A 17,556-nucleotide genomic window follows, 5' to 3' on the forward strand; every position below is an offset into this window, starting at 1 on the left:
ATATCAATTCAATCAATTTTTTTATATAGCTCCAAATCACAACAAACAGTTGCCCCAAGGCGCTTTATATTGTAAGGCAAGGCCATACAATACTTATGTAAAACCCCAACGGTCAAAACGACCCCCTGTGAGCAAGCACTTGGCTACAGTGGGAAGGAAAAACTCCCTTTTAACAGGAAGAAACCTCCAGCAGAACCAGGCTCAGGGAGGGGCAGTCTTCTGCTGGGACTGGTTGGGGCTGAGGGAGAGAACCAGGAAAAAGACATGCTGTGGAGGGCAGCAGAGATCGATCACTAATGATTAAATGCAGAGTGGTGCATACAGAGCAAAAAGAGAAAGAAACAGTGCATCATGGGAACCCCCCAGCAGTCTACGTCTATAGCAGCATAACTAAGGGATGGTTCAGGGTCACCTGATCCAGCCCTAACTATAAGCATTAGCAAAAAGGAAAGTTTTAAGCCTAATCTTAAAAGTAGAGAGGGTGTCTGTCTCCCTGATCTGAATTGGGAGCTGGTTCCACAGGAGAGGAGCCTGAAAGCTGAAGGCTCTGCCTCCCATTCTACTCTTACAAACCCTAGGAACTACAAGTAAGCCTGCAGTCTGAGAGCGAAGCGCTCTATTGGGGTGATATGGTACTACGAGGTCCCTAAGATAAGATGGGACCTGATTATTCAAAACCTTATAAGTAAGAAGAAGAATTTTAAATTCTATTCTAGAATTAACAGGAAGCCAATGAAGAGAGGCCAATATGGGTGAGATATGCTCTCTCCTTCTAGTCCCCGTCAGTACTCTAGCTGCAGCATTTTGAATTAACTGAAGGCTTTTTAGGGAACTTTTAGGACAACCTGATAATAATGAATTACAATAGTCCAGCCTAGAGGAAATAAATGCATGAATTAGTTTTTCAGCATCACTCTGAGACAAGACCTTTCTGATTTTAGAGATATTGCGTAAATGCAAAAAAGCAGTCCTACATATTTGTTTAATATGCGCTTTGAATGACATATCCTGATCAAAAATGACTCCAAGATTTCTCACAGTATTACTAGAGGTCAGGGTAATGTCATCCACAGTAAGGATCTGGTTAGACACCATGTTTCTAAGATTTGTGGGGCCAAGTACAATAACTTCAGTTTTATCTGAGTTTAAAAGCAGGAAATTAGAGGTCATCCATGTCTTTATGTCTGTAAGACAATCCTGCAGTTTAGCTAATTGGTGTGTGTCCTCTGGCTTCATGGATAGATAAAGCTGGGTATCATCTGCGTAACAATGAAAATTTAAGCAATACCGTCTAATAATACTGCCTAAGGGAAGCATGTATAAAGTGAATAAAATTGGTCCTAGCACAGAACCTTGTGGAACTCCATAATTAACTTTAGTCTGTGAAGAAGATTCCCCATTTACATGAACAAATTGTAATCTATTAGACAAATATGATTCAAACCACCGCAGCGCAGTGCCTTTAATACCTATGGCATGCTCTAATCTCTGTAATAAAATTTTATGGTCAACAGTATCAAAAGCAGCACTGAGGTCTAACAGAACAAGCACAGAGATGAGTCCACTGTCCGAGGCCATAAGAAGATCATTTGTAACCTTCACTAATGCTGTTTCTGTACTATGATGAATTCTAAAACCTGACTGAAACTCTTCAAATAGACCATTCCTCTGCAGATGATCAGTTAGCTGTTTTACAACTACCCTTTCAAGAATTTTTGAGAGAAAATGAAGGTTGGAGATTGGCCTATAATTAGCTAAGATAGCTGGGTCAAGTGATGGCTTTTTAAGTAATGGTTTAATTACTGCCACCTTAAAAGCCTGTGGTACATAGCCAACTAACAAAGATAGATTGATCATATTTAAGATCGAAGCATTAAATAATGGTAGGGCTTCCTTGAGCAGCCTGGTAGGAATGGGGTCTAATAAACATGTTGATGGTTTGGATGAAGTAACTAATGAAAATAACTCAGACAGAACAATCGGAGAGAAAGAGTCTAACCAAATACCGGCATCACTGAAAGCAGCCAAAGATAACGATACTTCTTTGGGATGGTTATGAGTAATTTTTTCTCTAATAGTTAAAATTTTGTTAGCAAAGAAAGTCATGAAGTCATTACTAGTTAAAGTTAATGGAATACTCAGCTCAATAGAGCTCTGACTCTTTTTCAGCCTGGCTACAGTGCTGAAAAGAAACCTGGGGTTGTTCTTATTTTCTTCAATTAGTGATGAGTAGAAAGATGTCCTAGCTTTACGGAGGGCTTTTTTTATAGAGCAACAGACTCTTTTTCCAGGCTAAGTGAAGATCTTCTAAATTAGTGAGACGCCATTTCCTCTCCAACTTACGGGTTATCTGCTTTAAGCTACGAGTTTGTGAGTTATACCACGGAGTCAGGCACTTCTGATTTAAAGCTCTCTTTTTTAGAGGAGCTACAGCATCCAAAGTTGTCTTCAATGAGGATGTAAAACTACTGACGAGATACTCTATCTCACTTACAGAGTTTAGGTAGCTACTCTGCTCTGTGTTGGTATAGGACATTAGAGAACATAAAGAAGGAATCATATCCTTAAACCTAGTTACAGCGCTTTCTGAAAGACTTCTAGTGTAATGAAACTTATTCCCCACTGCTGGGTAGTCCATCAGAGTAAATGTAAATGTTATTAAGAAATGATCAGACAGAAGGGAGTTTTCAGGGAATACTGTTAAGTCTTCTATTTCCATACCATAAGTCAGAACAAGATCTAAGATATGATTAAAGTGGTGGGTGGACTCATTTACTTTTTGAGCAAAGCCAATAGAGTCTAATAATAGATTAAATGCAGTGTTGAGGCTGTCATTCTCAGCATCTGTGTGGATGTTAAAATCGCCCACTATAATTATCTTATCTGAGCTAAGCACTAAGTCAGACAAAAGGTCTGAAAATTCACAGAGAAACTCACAGTAACGACCAGGTGGACGATAGATAATAACAAATAAAACTGGTTTTTGGGACTTCCAATTTGGATGGACAAGACTAAGAGTCAAGCTTTCAAATGAATTAAAGCTCTGTCTGGGTTTTTGATTAATTAATAAGCTGGAATGGAAGATTGCTGCTAATCCTCCGGGGCGGAGGATTAGCAGCAAGCAGCAGAAAAGAATAAAACATAACAAAATAAAAACTACTCATAAGAAAGAATAAAAATAAGTTTTAAGTCTTGACTTAAAAATGTCCACGGACCCCGACAGCCTCACTGAGGGCCATGTACTGGCTAACCCAGAATCAGATTGCCCACTCAACAAACTTCCCCAGCCTTCTGGACATGATGAAGGAACTTGGGCTGTCGTACCTGGCTTTTCCCCTTTGGGTACCCCTAGAATGGCCAATTTTTAGCTTGAATTTTCAATTTTCTTCACCATCCGACCATCCCTCAACATTACCACTACACTAAAATTTTATCCTAGCTAGAACCCTGTGTGTTTACCAGAGATGGAGGCGGCCATCTCGGAATCCGCAACATGAAGACGACATGCATTTTGATTGGTTAAAAATCGCGGCGACTCTACCACTGCAGATTCTCTTTACACTTACATTAGCGGTGCGAGACAAGGCATAGTGCGGTATGTCTCGATGTCCCAGACATCTTTCTCAGCTTCCCGCGCCAAATCTGTCTTCAACAAAATTTCTACCCGTTCACTAGTTCGTTGTTCAATTCACTTTTAACTTCACAATTCGTCACAAACACAGGTATGTTAATGATTTAATGTTCAGATGACCTTATAGAAGATAATTTAGCAGAATTAATTTTATTTTTTGTCATGAAATATTATGTTAAAGTACCGGGAGTAACAAGCTAGTCTATCCCCCAAGCCTGCATAATTCCTCATGGCGTTGGCGTCATGTATAATTGTTGTTGTTGCTCATTTTAGAGCCAATTTGGACTCCCTTTGTTTCCACTACAGTACTACAACTTTTTATTTCTCCCCGTTCAATCCAAAACAATATGCATCGAGCATTGAGAAGAAACATTTATTGTAGTACACATTCAGGCTCTCCACGCACATTTTCAAGAGCACAGACACCCCCCCCCCCCCCCCCCAAGTAAAAGAGTTACACAAATTTAACATTTTATTGTTGTGCATTATTGAATGAATGATAGTAATCAAGTGGCTTTTGAATGCATGCTACGTCATGCTGTCCGACATCGCAAGGACTCTCAGGTTTATTTATTTTCACTCTATCTTTTTGGCACATGGGAAACCCAGCGGTGTTAACGAAGTGTGTCGAAATGATAGAAAACCTGCAGATTTCTTTTGTTCCTGAATCTGAATCGGTATAGAATGACTGATTAGATGCCATGTCAGTGTTCAGAGCAGACAAATCGGCTGACTGTATATGTATTTACTATAATAGTATGTATACATGGTAACGTCATCTGTGATGGCATACAAAAGTGAATTGATCCTAAGCAGAATCTCATCAGTATTATGTTGTTATGTATCTTTATCTAGTCTGAAAGCAATTATCTAGTCTCTAGTCTGAAAGCACTATGAAGTTAACTAGTTCTTTGAATGTTGAGATTTTAATTGCCTAGTCTTTGAGCCCAATCAAAAACAAACTAAATCAATAAGGTTTTTTGCATGAGTTAGCTATATTTGTAAACTATTGTGTTGTTATATTCTGTATATACTCCTACGGGATGGTACAACATGCCATACTGCATGAGATCACAAGAGAAATTGAACAGCTGTCTCGAGTCCAAATTTAATCCAAACTAGAAGCACTCAGAGAGTGCAAACCTCCGCCAAGGCCATGGGGTCACTGACGCCATAACATCTACACGCCGTGGAATCATTGAACCTAAAAAAGTCTAACAATGATGTTTGCTCAGTAGTAAAAAAAAGTTTCATCTGCTGTGACTGGATAGCATATATCCTTAGCACTTGGCATCACAGTTTATTAGAACTTGCACCTTTCCCAGAAGCTACTGTCACCTGAGCACTGATATTGATATTGCATGTGCTTATAGACAAAAACAAATAAGAGACAAAATTCAATTTATTATTCAACTAAACTGCAAATATATGATTTTTTTTTTAACATTTATGAAACACTTCTCTAAACAAGGCCATAGGGTCACTGACCCTAAAGAGATTCCCTCCTTGGCACAGTGATCTATTCAACAATTCAGTGTTACAACCAAAACTATGATACATTCACTTTTCTTTCCTTTATATTTGACATCCTTGACCATGAAAACATACCACTAGAACTTGGAATCACTTTTATGTCTTTATTAGTTCAAAAGTTATTGTATAAAAACGATTTTTCGGTAATGGCGGTTTTCTTCTGGATCTAGCTCCATAACATTTGAAGCTACATCAAATCTGATGACACCTTACTAAATCAGTACAGATTCAGCTACAATTTGGTGTTAGTTGTGCATCTCTAGCTTCATTTGTCACCTCACACTGACACATTTTCTATTTTCCCTATATTTTTGCATAGAGGTGCACCGATCGATTGGGCACCGATCATTATCGGCCGATCATGCCTTGATTGGTTTGATCGGTGATTGGCAAAATGCGCCGATCAAAAGGACCAATCACAACAGTGCAGGCAGCAGCGCAGGGAGCGCTTGGTCCTGTCATGACACGCTTTCCTCTGTGACGTAAACTCATTTTGACTTCTGATATGAGCTGGATGGACAAGGAGAGCAGTCGCCATCATCTAATGTCGTCCATGTCCGTCCAGCTCATATCAGAAGTCAAAATGAGTCAAATGGCTCTGAGAGATCTAAATAGACTGCTGTGTAATGAATGGAACCACACTGCCATCTAGTGGATATCCAGTGTGCGCGAGTGTGTATTTGTGAATCAGTCGACATTTTGATTTTGTTTATTTTTTCATATGAGTGTAGAGGTACAGACAGTACAAAGAAGCTTTGTTCATTTGATTTGCTTACATTGTGAACTGCCATGATACTGAAATTGACAACTAAGTTCGAAATAAAAAAAAATTGATTGAATTGATTGATTGATTTGTTTGTGGATCTGTGGATTTCGTGAAAAGAATGTCTCAAAATTACGTCACAGGGGAAAGCGATGAATGCATGTAATTGGTGATCCACAAATGCTGAAACTCAATTCACAAATACAATTTACAGTTTTACAAATGTAATTTTTTATTTTATTTTTTTATTTTTTTTTTACAAATTAAGTTTTATATTTGCAAATACAACATTATTTGCAAAGACCAATTTACAAGTTACACATATGAAATTTGCATTTGTGGATATCAATCAATCAATCAATCAATTTTTTATATAGCGCCAAATCACAACAAACAGTTGCAGTTGCCCCAAGGCGCTTTATATTGTAAGGCAAGGCCATACAATAATTATGTAAAACCCCAACGGTCAAAACGACCCCCTGTGAGCAAGCACTTGGCTACAGTGATATCTGAACACATTTGCAAATCAGTGATTTGTAGATCACCCTGTGTGCATTTACAAATATTAATGAGACAATTTTAACCCCATAGAATGAGGGCTGTATTTTACATTCTCAACGTATTCTCTGTAGGCTGTAACCTGAGCAACATGAAACATGGAAAAAAAAAGCTTGCTGGTAGAATAGTCAGTGTAATAAAACAAAAGTTGGCAGTTTATTCTAGTGTCTTTATTTGAATGCATGTTTTTTGTTTTCATCATTAAGTTTTAATGCAAAAATAGTCCTATACATTAGACCTATATTCTTATTTTGGGCATGATCCAAATATATACTTGATCGCTATTGGCCTTGATCGGTATTGGCAGATCAAAATTTCAGTGATTGGTGATCGGTGATCGGCCTAAAAAATCCTGATCGGTGCACCTCTATTTTTGCATATTCTGGATCACCAGATCCGGAATCTGATCATCACCAAACTTTGTTGTTTGATAGAACAATTGACTATGTTACACCCTAATTTTTTTCAAGCCTTTCTGCCTTGTTTTTGTGGAGTTAGAAACTAGAATGTCAAAATTCCCCCTATCCCGCAATAGTGAAGAATCCTTTAAAAAATTCCTGGATCTGGATCGTGATCCGGATCACCACTAAAATTTAATCACTTGTTCCTCTTGTCATTTCCAACCACTCCATAAAATTTCATCAAAATCCGTTCAAAACTTTTTGAGTTATCCTGCTGACAAACAAACAAACGCGACCGAAAACATAACCTCCTTGGCGGAGGTAATAATGCACCAAAATGCACCACAGGGCACTTAAATTCTTAAAATTTCCCAGGGGTGCCCCCCCCCCATCTTTCCGCTTTGCCGCAAATAGTTGCTGTCTTTTAATTTACCAAGACTTTGGATTGCTGCCTTTTTTTTTTCGTCTTAAGCATCCATGAGTCCAGATAGTGGCCCGTGTATTCCAGGACGCTTGCATGTGGGTTGCGGCAGGGTTTATGATTATTTTTTTTCTATCAGGAACCCAACCACAACCTACTGGGCACATGTGGACATGGGGTTTTAGTTAGTACTTTGCAGCACATGATGGCTATAAATCCATCCAGTTTGTCCGGAGGTCCGAGAACCTGCTACACTGGCCTGTGGACGGATGTAGCAGTCATCCCTGTGTTTGACTTTGACCTGACACATTTTCTCTCTCCCTCAGTGAGCAGATCAGTAAGCGGCAATCGCAGATCGACCGTCTCTACGTGTCTCTCAAGGACCTGGTGGAGGAGAGGAAGAGCTGTCTGGAGCAGCAGTACTGGCTCTACCAGCTAAACAGGGAGGTGGATGAGCTGGAGCAGTGGATCGCTCAGCGGGAGGTGGTTGCCAGCTCACCTGAGCTGGGCCAAGACTTCGAGCACATCACCGTAAGTTTGTCACGACATGCAGATCGAATGCTTCAGGCATTTGTGAGTCTGTCATGGACCAATCAGGAGCCAGACTTTGTCTGCGGTTTGCGTGTAGTTTGGTGGATGTGCCCTGTGGAGTCTTTTATGGATGTTGTCTAGAATTTCTGCATCACTTCACAGTATTTTGGGTCCATCATGTTTGGTATGACCCCAACCTCCAGCCATCGAAAATGAAGCCACCTTGAATGACCACTTGAGGTTGGCTCCAACAGCGAGCAGATTCCCTTAGAAGCCCATGTTAAAATGTCCAATTTTAGAGAGGGAAAAAACTAGTTTACATCCTGGGACCAAAAAAACAAAACTGTTTTGGTCTTTGTAGCTAGTTTACACCTGCATTACAACTTTCGGGGTTGGGGGGGGGTTAAGATCTTTTAAGCCATAAGGTTACACATAATTAGAGGTGTGGTCCCTTTGAGTCACAGGTAGTGTGTGTCGTTGTGCTGAGCTCACAGCCTCCGTCGCTGAGGTTGATCGTCATGGCTGTTACCTGTTGTGGAGGACGGTGTCTGCCCATCCAGGGCATTTTATTATACATATATATGTAATAATAACTGAGTGTCCGTCTGTGTTAGCATTTTCCCACTGTCCACAGAACTGGACCTCCAAATCTGAGCCCATGGTCCTCTGTCGGAATACGGTGGATTGTCCCCTCTGGGTCAGGGGATAGTTACTGCCCCAAGTGGAGGAGTTTAAGTATCTCGAGGTCTTGTTCACCAGTGAGGGTAAGTTGCAGTATCAGAGCGATAGATGGTTTGGGGCGGCGTCTGATGTTTTACAGACGCTGTACCGGATCCTCATGGTGAAGAAGGAGCTGAACCAGAAGGTGAGGCTCAACTTACCAGTCGATTTATGCTCCTATCTTCACCTATGGTCATGAACTTTGCTTAATGACCAAAAGAACAAGGTCAAAGATATAAGTGGCAGAAATGAGATTCCTCTGTCGGGTATCTGAGCTTACACTCCTGGACAGGGTGAGAAACTGAAATATCCTTGAGGGACTCAAGCTGCTGCTTCTTCACCTTGAAAGAAGCCAGCTGAGGTAGTTTGAGCATCTGGTAAGGATGCCCCCTGGTCGTCTCCCTAAGCAGGTCTTCCAGGCTCGTCCACCTGAGAGGAGGCCCGGGGAAGACCCAGGGCACAGCAGAAGGAATATATTTCCCAGTTGGCTTCAGCATGCCTTGGAATCCCCCAGGAACAGTTAGAGAACTGTATGGAGAGGGAACTCTGGGAGGAGCTGCTTAACCTACTGTCACCTGTGGTGACCTGGACCAGGATAAAGAGCAGAAAATGAATGAATGTCTGTAATAATGTGGCTTCTTGTGTGGTTAATTATCCTGACAGATCATCTAAGATGTCTGTGCTCCAGTGAAATGTTCATATAATTTAATTTTGTAGATTAGCAATGTTAACACATTTAGCAGCTATTGTAGCTTAGTGACATTTGGTCCAATTAATCCATGATTACTGGGGAAATAAGACAGTCATAATTTTTAATGCCCACACCAACCCCACCAGTTATGAGAACCACCGACCAGTCCCCAAATGTATGATTTGCTCAAACGGCCAAACCATTGTTAGCCTGTTAGCTTGACCTTGATTGGTCACTCTGAGATGGGGCATGTTTGGATTTCATTCATCCCACCCAGGTCACACAGGGTTTCACCCACACGCCAACTCTTTTACCCATTTATGGGTTTGCTGGGACGTAGGTGGAGTAAGCACTGCCGCCAGGGCAACAGTTTTTGATCTTCAAAACGACTCTTCCAGGTCTCTTCAAAAAAAAAAGTGTTGGGTGACATCACAGAGGGTTTGTCCAGGATATATACAGCCTGTGATTGTGACACATCCACAGGAAACCAGAGACAATAAATGAGATGATAAGACGATTCATTGTTAAAAAGACCAAACCTGCACAACCCGCCTAAAGTGATTCTGTGAATCAGCTCAGTGTGCGTTTTGCACGAGCTCACTTTTAAAAAGCAGAGCAGTAAATAAACGTCATCTGTTGTCGTGTCTCCTCTCCTCACGTCTGTACATCCAGGTCCTGCAGGAGAAGTTCACTAAGTTTGCTTCAGAGACAGGCAGTGTTGGACAGGAACGAGTAACCGCCGTCAACCAGATGGTGGATGAGCTCATTGACTATGGCCACGCCGAGGCCGCCACCATCGCTGAGTGGAAGGACGGGGTGAACGAGGCCTGGGCCGACCTGGTGGAGCTGATGGAGACTCGGGCGCAGATGCTTGCTGCATCACACCAGCTGCACAAGTTCTTCTCTGATTGCAGAGAGGTACAGTCCAACAGACCCGGTGTCATAAAGAACATACTGTCAGACTGTTTAGGCCTGAGATTAAAATATGTCTTCAGGGCAGGTTGAAATACACCTGAGATGATCTCATCTGTGTCGAATCATGACCCTGTTGAACACCAGTGTGAATGAAATATGATTTCCAGTTAAGATATAACAGCTATGTCAAACTACAGTACCAGTCAAAGGTTTGGACACACTGTCCCATTCAGCGGAACGAGAGCAGCACAGCGGTGTTTTTCTGTATCTGTTAGCTGTTTAATCTGCGCAGTTAGATTGATCTAGTTAACTCGAAAGCGATTTGTTTCCCAGTGTAATCTTCACGTGCCTTAACTAAAGCACTCACTCTGCTGAATCACCTCTAAATTATTTACACATTATTCACTTTGTGTATTTTTAGGAATCTGCTAGCTTAGCGCAGCTACTGGCTCTTAGCCGGTTTAGCATGGCGGCTTCTCCTGTCTCTCCCGCAGTTCTCTGCTCTGGGTGTGAAATGTTTTGTTATTCCTCGGCCTCCTTTAGCAGTAACGGTACTTGTAATAAGTGTAGCTTATTCGTAGCTTTGGAGGCCAGGCTGGGCGAATTGGAGACTCGGCTCCGCACCCTGGAAAATCCTACAGCTAGCCAGGCCCCTGTAGTCGGTGCGGACCAAGGTAGCTTAGCCGCCGTTAGCTGCCCCCCAGCAGATCCCGAGCAGCCGGGAAAGCAGGCCGGCTGGGTGACTGTGAGGAGGAAGCGTAGTCCTAAACAGAAGCTCCCTGTACACCACCAACCCGTTCACATCTCTAACCGTTTTTCCCCACTCGGCGACACACCCGCCAAGGAACAAACTCTGGTTATTGGCGACTCTGTTTTGAGAAATGTGAAGTTAGCGACACCAGCAACCATAGTCAATTGTCTTCCGAGTGCCAGAGCAGGCGACATTGAAGGAAATTTGAAACTGCTGGCTAAGGCTAAGCATAAATTTGGTAAGATTGACGTCGAATGAATTCACATCGGCAGTAATGACACCCGGTTACGCCAATCGGAGGTCACTAAAATTAACATTGAATCGGTGTGTAACTTTGCAAAAACAATGTCGGACTCTGTAGTTTTCTCTGGGCCCCTCCCCAATTGGACCGGGAGTGACATGTTTAGCCGCATGTTCTCCTCGAATTGCTGGCTGTCTGAGTGGTGTCCAAAAAATGAGGTGGGCTTCATAGATAATTGGCAAAGCTTCTGGGGAAAACCTGGTCTTGTTAGGAGAGACGGCATCCATCCCACTTTGGATGGAGCAGCTCTCATTTCTAGAAATCTGGCCAATTTTATTAAACCCTCCAGACCGTGACTATCCAGGGTTGGGACCAGGAAGCAGAGTTGTAGTCTTACACACCTCTCTGCAGCTTCTCTCCCCCTGCCATCTCCCCAATACCCCATCCCCGTAGAGACGGTGCCTGCTCCCAGACCACCAACAACCAGTAAAAATCTATTTAAGCATAAAAATTCAAAAAGAAAAATAATATAGCACCTTCAACTGCACCACAGACTAAAACAGTTAAATGTGGTTTATTAAACATTAGGTCTCTCTCTTCTAAGTCCCTGTTAGTAAATGATATAATAATTGATCAACATATTGATTTATTCTGCCTTACAGAAACCTGGTTACAGCAGGATGAATATGTTAGTTTAAATGAGTCAACACCCCCGAGTCACACTGACTGTCAGAATGCTCATAGCACGGGCCGAGGGGGAGGATTAGCAGCAATCTTCCACTCCAGCTTATTAATTAATCAAAAACCCAGACAGAGCTTTAATTCATTTGAAAGCTTGACTCTTAGTCTTGTCCATCCAAATTGGAAGTCCCAAAAACCAGTTTTATTTGTTGTTATCTATCGTCCACCTGGTCGTTACTCTGAAAAAGAGAGCCTTAAATCAGAAGTGCCTGACGCCGTGGTATAACTCACAAACTCACAGCTTAAAGCAGATAACCCGTAAGTTGGACAGGAATTGGCGTCTCACTAATTTAGAAGATCTTCACTTAGCCTGGAAAAAGAGTCTGTTGCTCTATAAAAAAGCCCTCCGTAAAGCTAGGACATCTTACTACTCATCACTAATTGAAGAAAATAAGAATAACCCCAGGTTTCTTTTCAGCACTGTAGCCAGGCTGACAAAGAGTCAGAGCTCTATTGAGCCGAGTATTCCTTTAACTTTAACTAGTAATGACTTCATGACTTTCTTTGCTAATAAAATTTGAACTATTAGAGAAAAAATTACTCATAACCATCCCAAAGACATATCGTTATCTTTGGCTGCTTTCAGTAATGCTGGTATTTGGTTAGACTCTTTCTCTCCAATTGTTCTGTCTGAGTTATTTTCATTAGTTACTTCCTCCAAACCATCAACATGTCTATTAGACCCCATTCCTACCAGGCTGCTCAAGGTAGCCCTGCCATTAATTAATGCTTCGATCTTAAATATGATCAATCTGTCTTTATTAGTTGGCTATGTACCACAGGCTTTTAAGGTGGCAGTAATTAAACCATTACTTAAAAAGCCATCACTTGACCCAGCTATCTTAGCTAATTATAGGCCAATCTCCAACCTTCCTTTTCTCTCAAAAATTCTTGAAAGGATAGTTGTAAAACAGCTAACTGATCATCTGCAGAGGAATGGACTATTTGAAGAGTTTCAATCAGGTTTCGGAATTCATCATAGTACAGAAACAGCATTAGTTAAGGTTACACATGATCTTCTTATGGCCTCAGATAGTGGACTCATCTCTGTGCTTGTCCTGTTAGACCTCAGTGCTGCTTTTGATACTGTTGACCATAAAATTTTATTACAGAGATTAGAGCATGCCATATGTATTAATGGCACTGCGCTGCGGTGGTTTGAATCATATTTATCTAATAGATTACAATTTGTTCATGTAAATGAGTCTTCTTCACAGACAAAGGTTAATTATGGAGTTCCACAAGGTTCTGTGCTAGGACAAATTTTTTTCACTTTATACATGCTTCCCTTAGGCAGTATTATTAGACGGCATTGCTTAAATTTTCATTGTTACGCAGATGATACCCAGCTTTATCTATCCATGAAGCCAGAGGACACACACCAATTAGTTAAACTGCAGGAATGTCTTACAGACATAAAGACATGGATGACCTCTAATTTCCTGCTTTTAAATTCAGATAAAACTGAAGTTATTGTACTTGGCCCCACAAATCTTAGAAACATGGTGTCAAACCAGATCCTTACTCTGGATGGCATTACCCTGACCTCCAGTAATACTGTGAGAAATCTGTAGGACTGCTTTTTTACATTTGCGCAATATCTCTAAAATTAGAAAGGTCTTGTCTCAGAGCGATGCTGAAAAACTAATTCATGCATTTATTTCCTCTAGGCTGGACTATTGTAATTCATTATTATCAGCTTGTCCTAAAAGTTCCCTGAAAAGCCTTCAGTTAATTCAAAATGCTGCAGCTCGAGTACTGATGGGGACTAGAAGGAGAGAGCATATTTCACCCATATTGGCCTCTCTTTATTGACTTCCTGTTAATTCTAGAATAGAATTTAAAATTCTTCTTCTTACTTATAAGGTTTTGAATAATCAGGTCCCATCTTATCTTAGGGACCTCATAGTACCATATCACCCCAATAGAGCGCTTCGCTCTCAGACTGCAGGCTTACTTGTAGTTCCTAGGGTTTGTAAGAGTAGAATGGGAGGCAGAGCCTTCAGCTTTCAGGCTCCTCTCCTGTGGAACCAGCTCCCAATTCAGATCAGGGAGACAGACACCCTCTCTACTTTTAAGATTAGGCTTAAAACTTTCCTTTTTGCTAAAGCTTATAGTTAGGGCTGAATCAGGTGACCCTGAACCATCCTTTAGTTATACTGCTATAGACTTAGACTGCTGGGGGGTTCCCATGATGCACTGAGTGTTTCTTTCTCTTTTTGCTCTGTATGCACCACTCTGCATTTAATCATTAGTGATTGATCTCTGCTCCCCTCCACAGCATGTCTTTTTCCTGATTCTCTCCCCTCAGCCCCAACCAGTCCCAGCAGAAGACTGCCCCTCCCTGAGCCTGGTTCTGCTGGAGGTTTCTTCCTGTTAAAAGGGAGTTTTTCCTTCCCACTGTCACCAAGTTCTTGCTCATAGGGGGTCGTTTTGACCGTTGGGGTTTTTCTGTGATTATTGTATGGCTTTTGCCTTACAATATAAAGCGCCTTGGGGCAACTGTTGTTGTGATTTGGTGCTATATAAATAAAATTGATTTGATATATATATATATATATATATATATAAATATATATAAATGCAAAATATTCCACCTTGCGTGGCGTAGACTATAATCATGCACTACTGGCTACAAAGCGGACCTATTAATCTGATTTGATCAACAAAACAAGTAAAACTCAAAGTTCTTGTTCAACACGGTGGCAACAGTTATTCATGGACAACCACCTGTAGTTCGCTCTCCTTTAACAGCACTGCATTACTTCAAGAAGAAAATAGATGACATTAGGTTAAACATATCCCAGCATGCCTTAACCCAGCCACTACACCCTTCTATTGAGGTGGGCGCCATTACTGAGGTATTAACTAGATTTACAGAATTTGACAGTATCTCTCTAAGCATGCTGACAATACTCGTAACGTCAACAAAAAGCACAACCTGTTTATTTGATCCTATATCAACAAAACTGTTTAAGGACCTGTGGCCCACTCTTGGGCCAACTGTGCTGGAAATTATTCATCTTTCTTCAACTTCTGGATCTGTTCCTAAATGTTTCAAATCTGCAGTGATTAAACCATTACTTAAGAAACCTAATCTTGACCCTAGTGTATTGAAAAACTATCAGCCGATATCAAATCTATCATTTTGCTCTAAAATTCTGGAAAAAGTGGTGTCACAGCAGCTCATAGACTATCTTACTGAGAATAATCTTTTTGAGCCACTGCAGTCTGCTTTTAGAAAATATCATTCCACAGTGCTGCATTTGATACAGTGGATCATCATATTGTACTTGATAGGCTGGAAAGTCATTTTGGGATTACTGGGAGTGCCCTTGCATGGCTGACGTCATACTTCACCAGTCGTTCTTACTGTGTTTTGTACAGTAACACTACCTCTAACCTTAGTGACATGAAATTTGGGGTTCCACAGGGGTCCATCTTAGGCCCCCTGCTTTTCTCCCTTCGTATAGCCCCCTTTTTTATACATGCCGATAACTGCTGATAATCTCGTTCACATAAAAGCCTTAGAAGATTGCCTTGCAGCAGTGAGAAGCTGGATGTCTAGAAACTTCCTACTTTTTAACTTTGATAAGACTGAAATAATGGTTCTTGGTCCAGTGAGACATCGGCATCAATTTAACCAGTTAAGGCTCAGCCAGGCTCGTGTGTCATACATCACTCACAAAGTGAGGAACCTTGGGGTAATTTGTAATCCTACATTGTCCTTTGACCCCCACATTAGAAATATTACGGACTGCTTTCTTCCACCTGCGAAATATAACAAAGATTCATCCCATCCTGTCTATTGCTGATGCTGAGACCCTGATCCATGTGTTTATCTCTTCTAGATTGGACTACTGCAATGTTCTATTTTCTGGTTTACTACAGTCCAGGATTTGGGCTCTCCAGTTGGTTCAAAATGCTGCCTGCAGATGTTTGACACAAAGTTTTTCCTTACCACTGTTGCTCTGGGGGTTAGTAAGGTTAAACATTACTTGTGTGAAGCAACTCTGTTGTGATTTGGCGCTATATAAATGACAATAAATTGAAACTGAAAATACTAGGACTTAGAGAGTGAAGAAGAGAGTGCAACGAGGGTTGCATAAGAGTTGAAAAAGGGCATCAAAAGAGAGGAATGGTGGAAAAGAGAGTTCCTTTGTCTCGCGCTCATTTTAAAGAGGCTAAGCACATGGTCATAAGCGCCGCCCACTTGGCCTCAGGTTTCTCCCGAACAACGTTATTTGTAGCACACATCAGATACAGTGAATGACATATACGCTCTTCCTTCTTTGGCTAACAATATATAAGCTGACTGAGTATAAACGTCCTAAAAGCAGGGAAGTGATGAACAGATACACTTTTCATCATGACATTTCATTAATAATCCAACAACTAACATATTGAAGTATATTGAAGGGTCCGTGTCCTTCTCAACCTGATCCAAAAGGAGATGCTGTGGTTCTGTCCCATTGTTGGTCACTTTTATGATCTTTGATCTTTTTTCATCAGCTGGTTGGGATTCTAGGTTTATTGAGATGTTATCTGTAGGGAAAGTCCTGTTAGTGTCTGGATGTCCTCTGACTTTGGACAGGTTTCATTAAACTGTCTAATAAATTTGGTTTGAACTGAGTTTGCCCAGACCTGTTTCAACAATTATCTTTCATCCATCAGGGCTGTTTGTTGAAACTCTCCTGAGTTGTTGTAAATTGTGTCAGGGAATGTTTTGGCGAGACTGGTAACTTTATGAGAAGGTTGGGTTTTCAGTGCCCAGCACCGAGTCAAGTTTTCAGTTCAAGACATTTCAGCCTTAGAAATGTTTAGAGAGTCACTTCTTTGTTAAAAGTGGAAAATTAAGATTCTGTCTTTGGCCAGATTCACTATAGTACCAATAATTTCCATTTATAATCACTACTGGATAACATCATGACTGAAATGAATAAAAGTGGATTAACAAAAGGTGCACTATTTGATAACTGTAGAGTGAATACGCAAGTCCAGACCCAGATCCAAGGGGTTGATATTGAAAGGACATATGTGGAAATCACAGATTTAATATGTACAAAAAAAAACTGTCAAGAAGTATTTTAGTATCAAAAAGAACAGAACAGGTTCTGGATCATAGGTTCTCGTTACTGTGCAGAGATCTGGACCAACAACGTCAAATGTTTTCTGTTTATTCTCCAAAAAACAAGAGCAAAACAGATTATTCATAATGTAGAATTTCTGGATCACACTCAGTCACTGTTACAGTCATAATTATTAAAGCTTACAGATATTGTGGAATTTCCAGCAGCACAATTCATTTTGAAGGTCAAAAATTACCAACTAAGAGGATTATAAAGAAAAACTGTTCAGTGATCAAGAAAAGGGCGAGAAGTTAAACAGGAAAACTCTGTTTCAGAACTCGCAGGGCTTGAAGGACACTGAGATGTTTTTCTTCAGGTTAGGTCAATTGGAAACTTTATAATGGCTTCCAGTATCAAACTTCTGCCAAATCCCAATGCGGGATCTGTCCTGAATCCGCTGTGGTGACCCTGAACAAACAGGGGCAGCTGAAAGTCAAGCCACTATTGTAGATAGTATCACATATGCATGTTCATCCATTCATTCATTTTCTATACCTGCTTACTCCAATCAAGGGTTCCGGGGGGCTGCA

The 17,556-nt window shown here is 41.0% G+C and overlaps 1 protein-coding gene across 1 annotated transcript in view; it reads left to right on the top strand.

Moving 5' to 3' along the window:
- LOC117509055 (spectrin beta chain, non-erythrocytic 4-like) overlaps positions 1-17,556 on the top strand; it is a 301,034-nt gene that overhangs the window by 159,884 nt on the left and 123,594 nt on the right. Inside the window, 2 exon segments of the mRNA XM_034168865.1 lie at positions 7,609-7,838; positions 9,922-10,167. Of these exon segments, the coding sequence (XP_034024756.1) occupies positions 7,609-7,838; positions 9,922-10,167 (476 nt within the window).

This window comes from Thalassophryne amazonica, chromosome 4 (genome assembly GCF_902500255.1).
Source record: "Thalassophryne amazonica chromosome 4, fThaAma1.1, whole genome shotgun sequence".
Taxonomy (NCBI): domain Eukaryota; kingdom Metazoa; phylum Chordata; class Actinopteri; order Batrachoidiformes; family Batrachoididae; genus Thalassophryne; species Thalassophryne amazonica.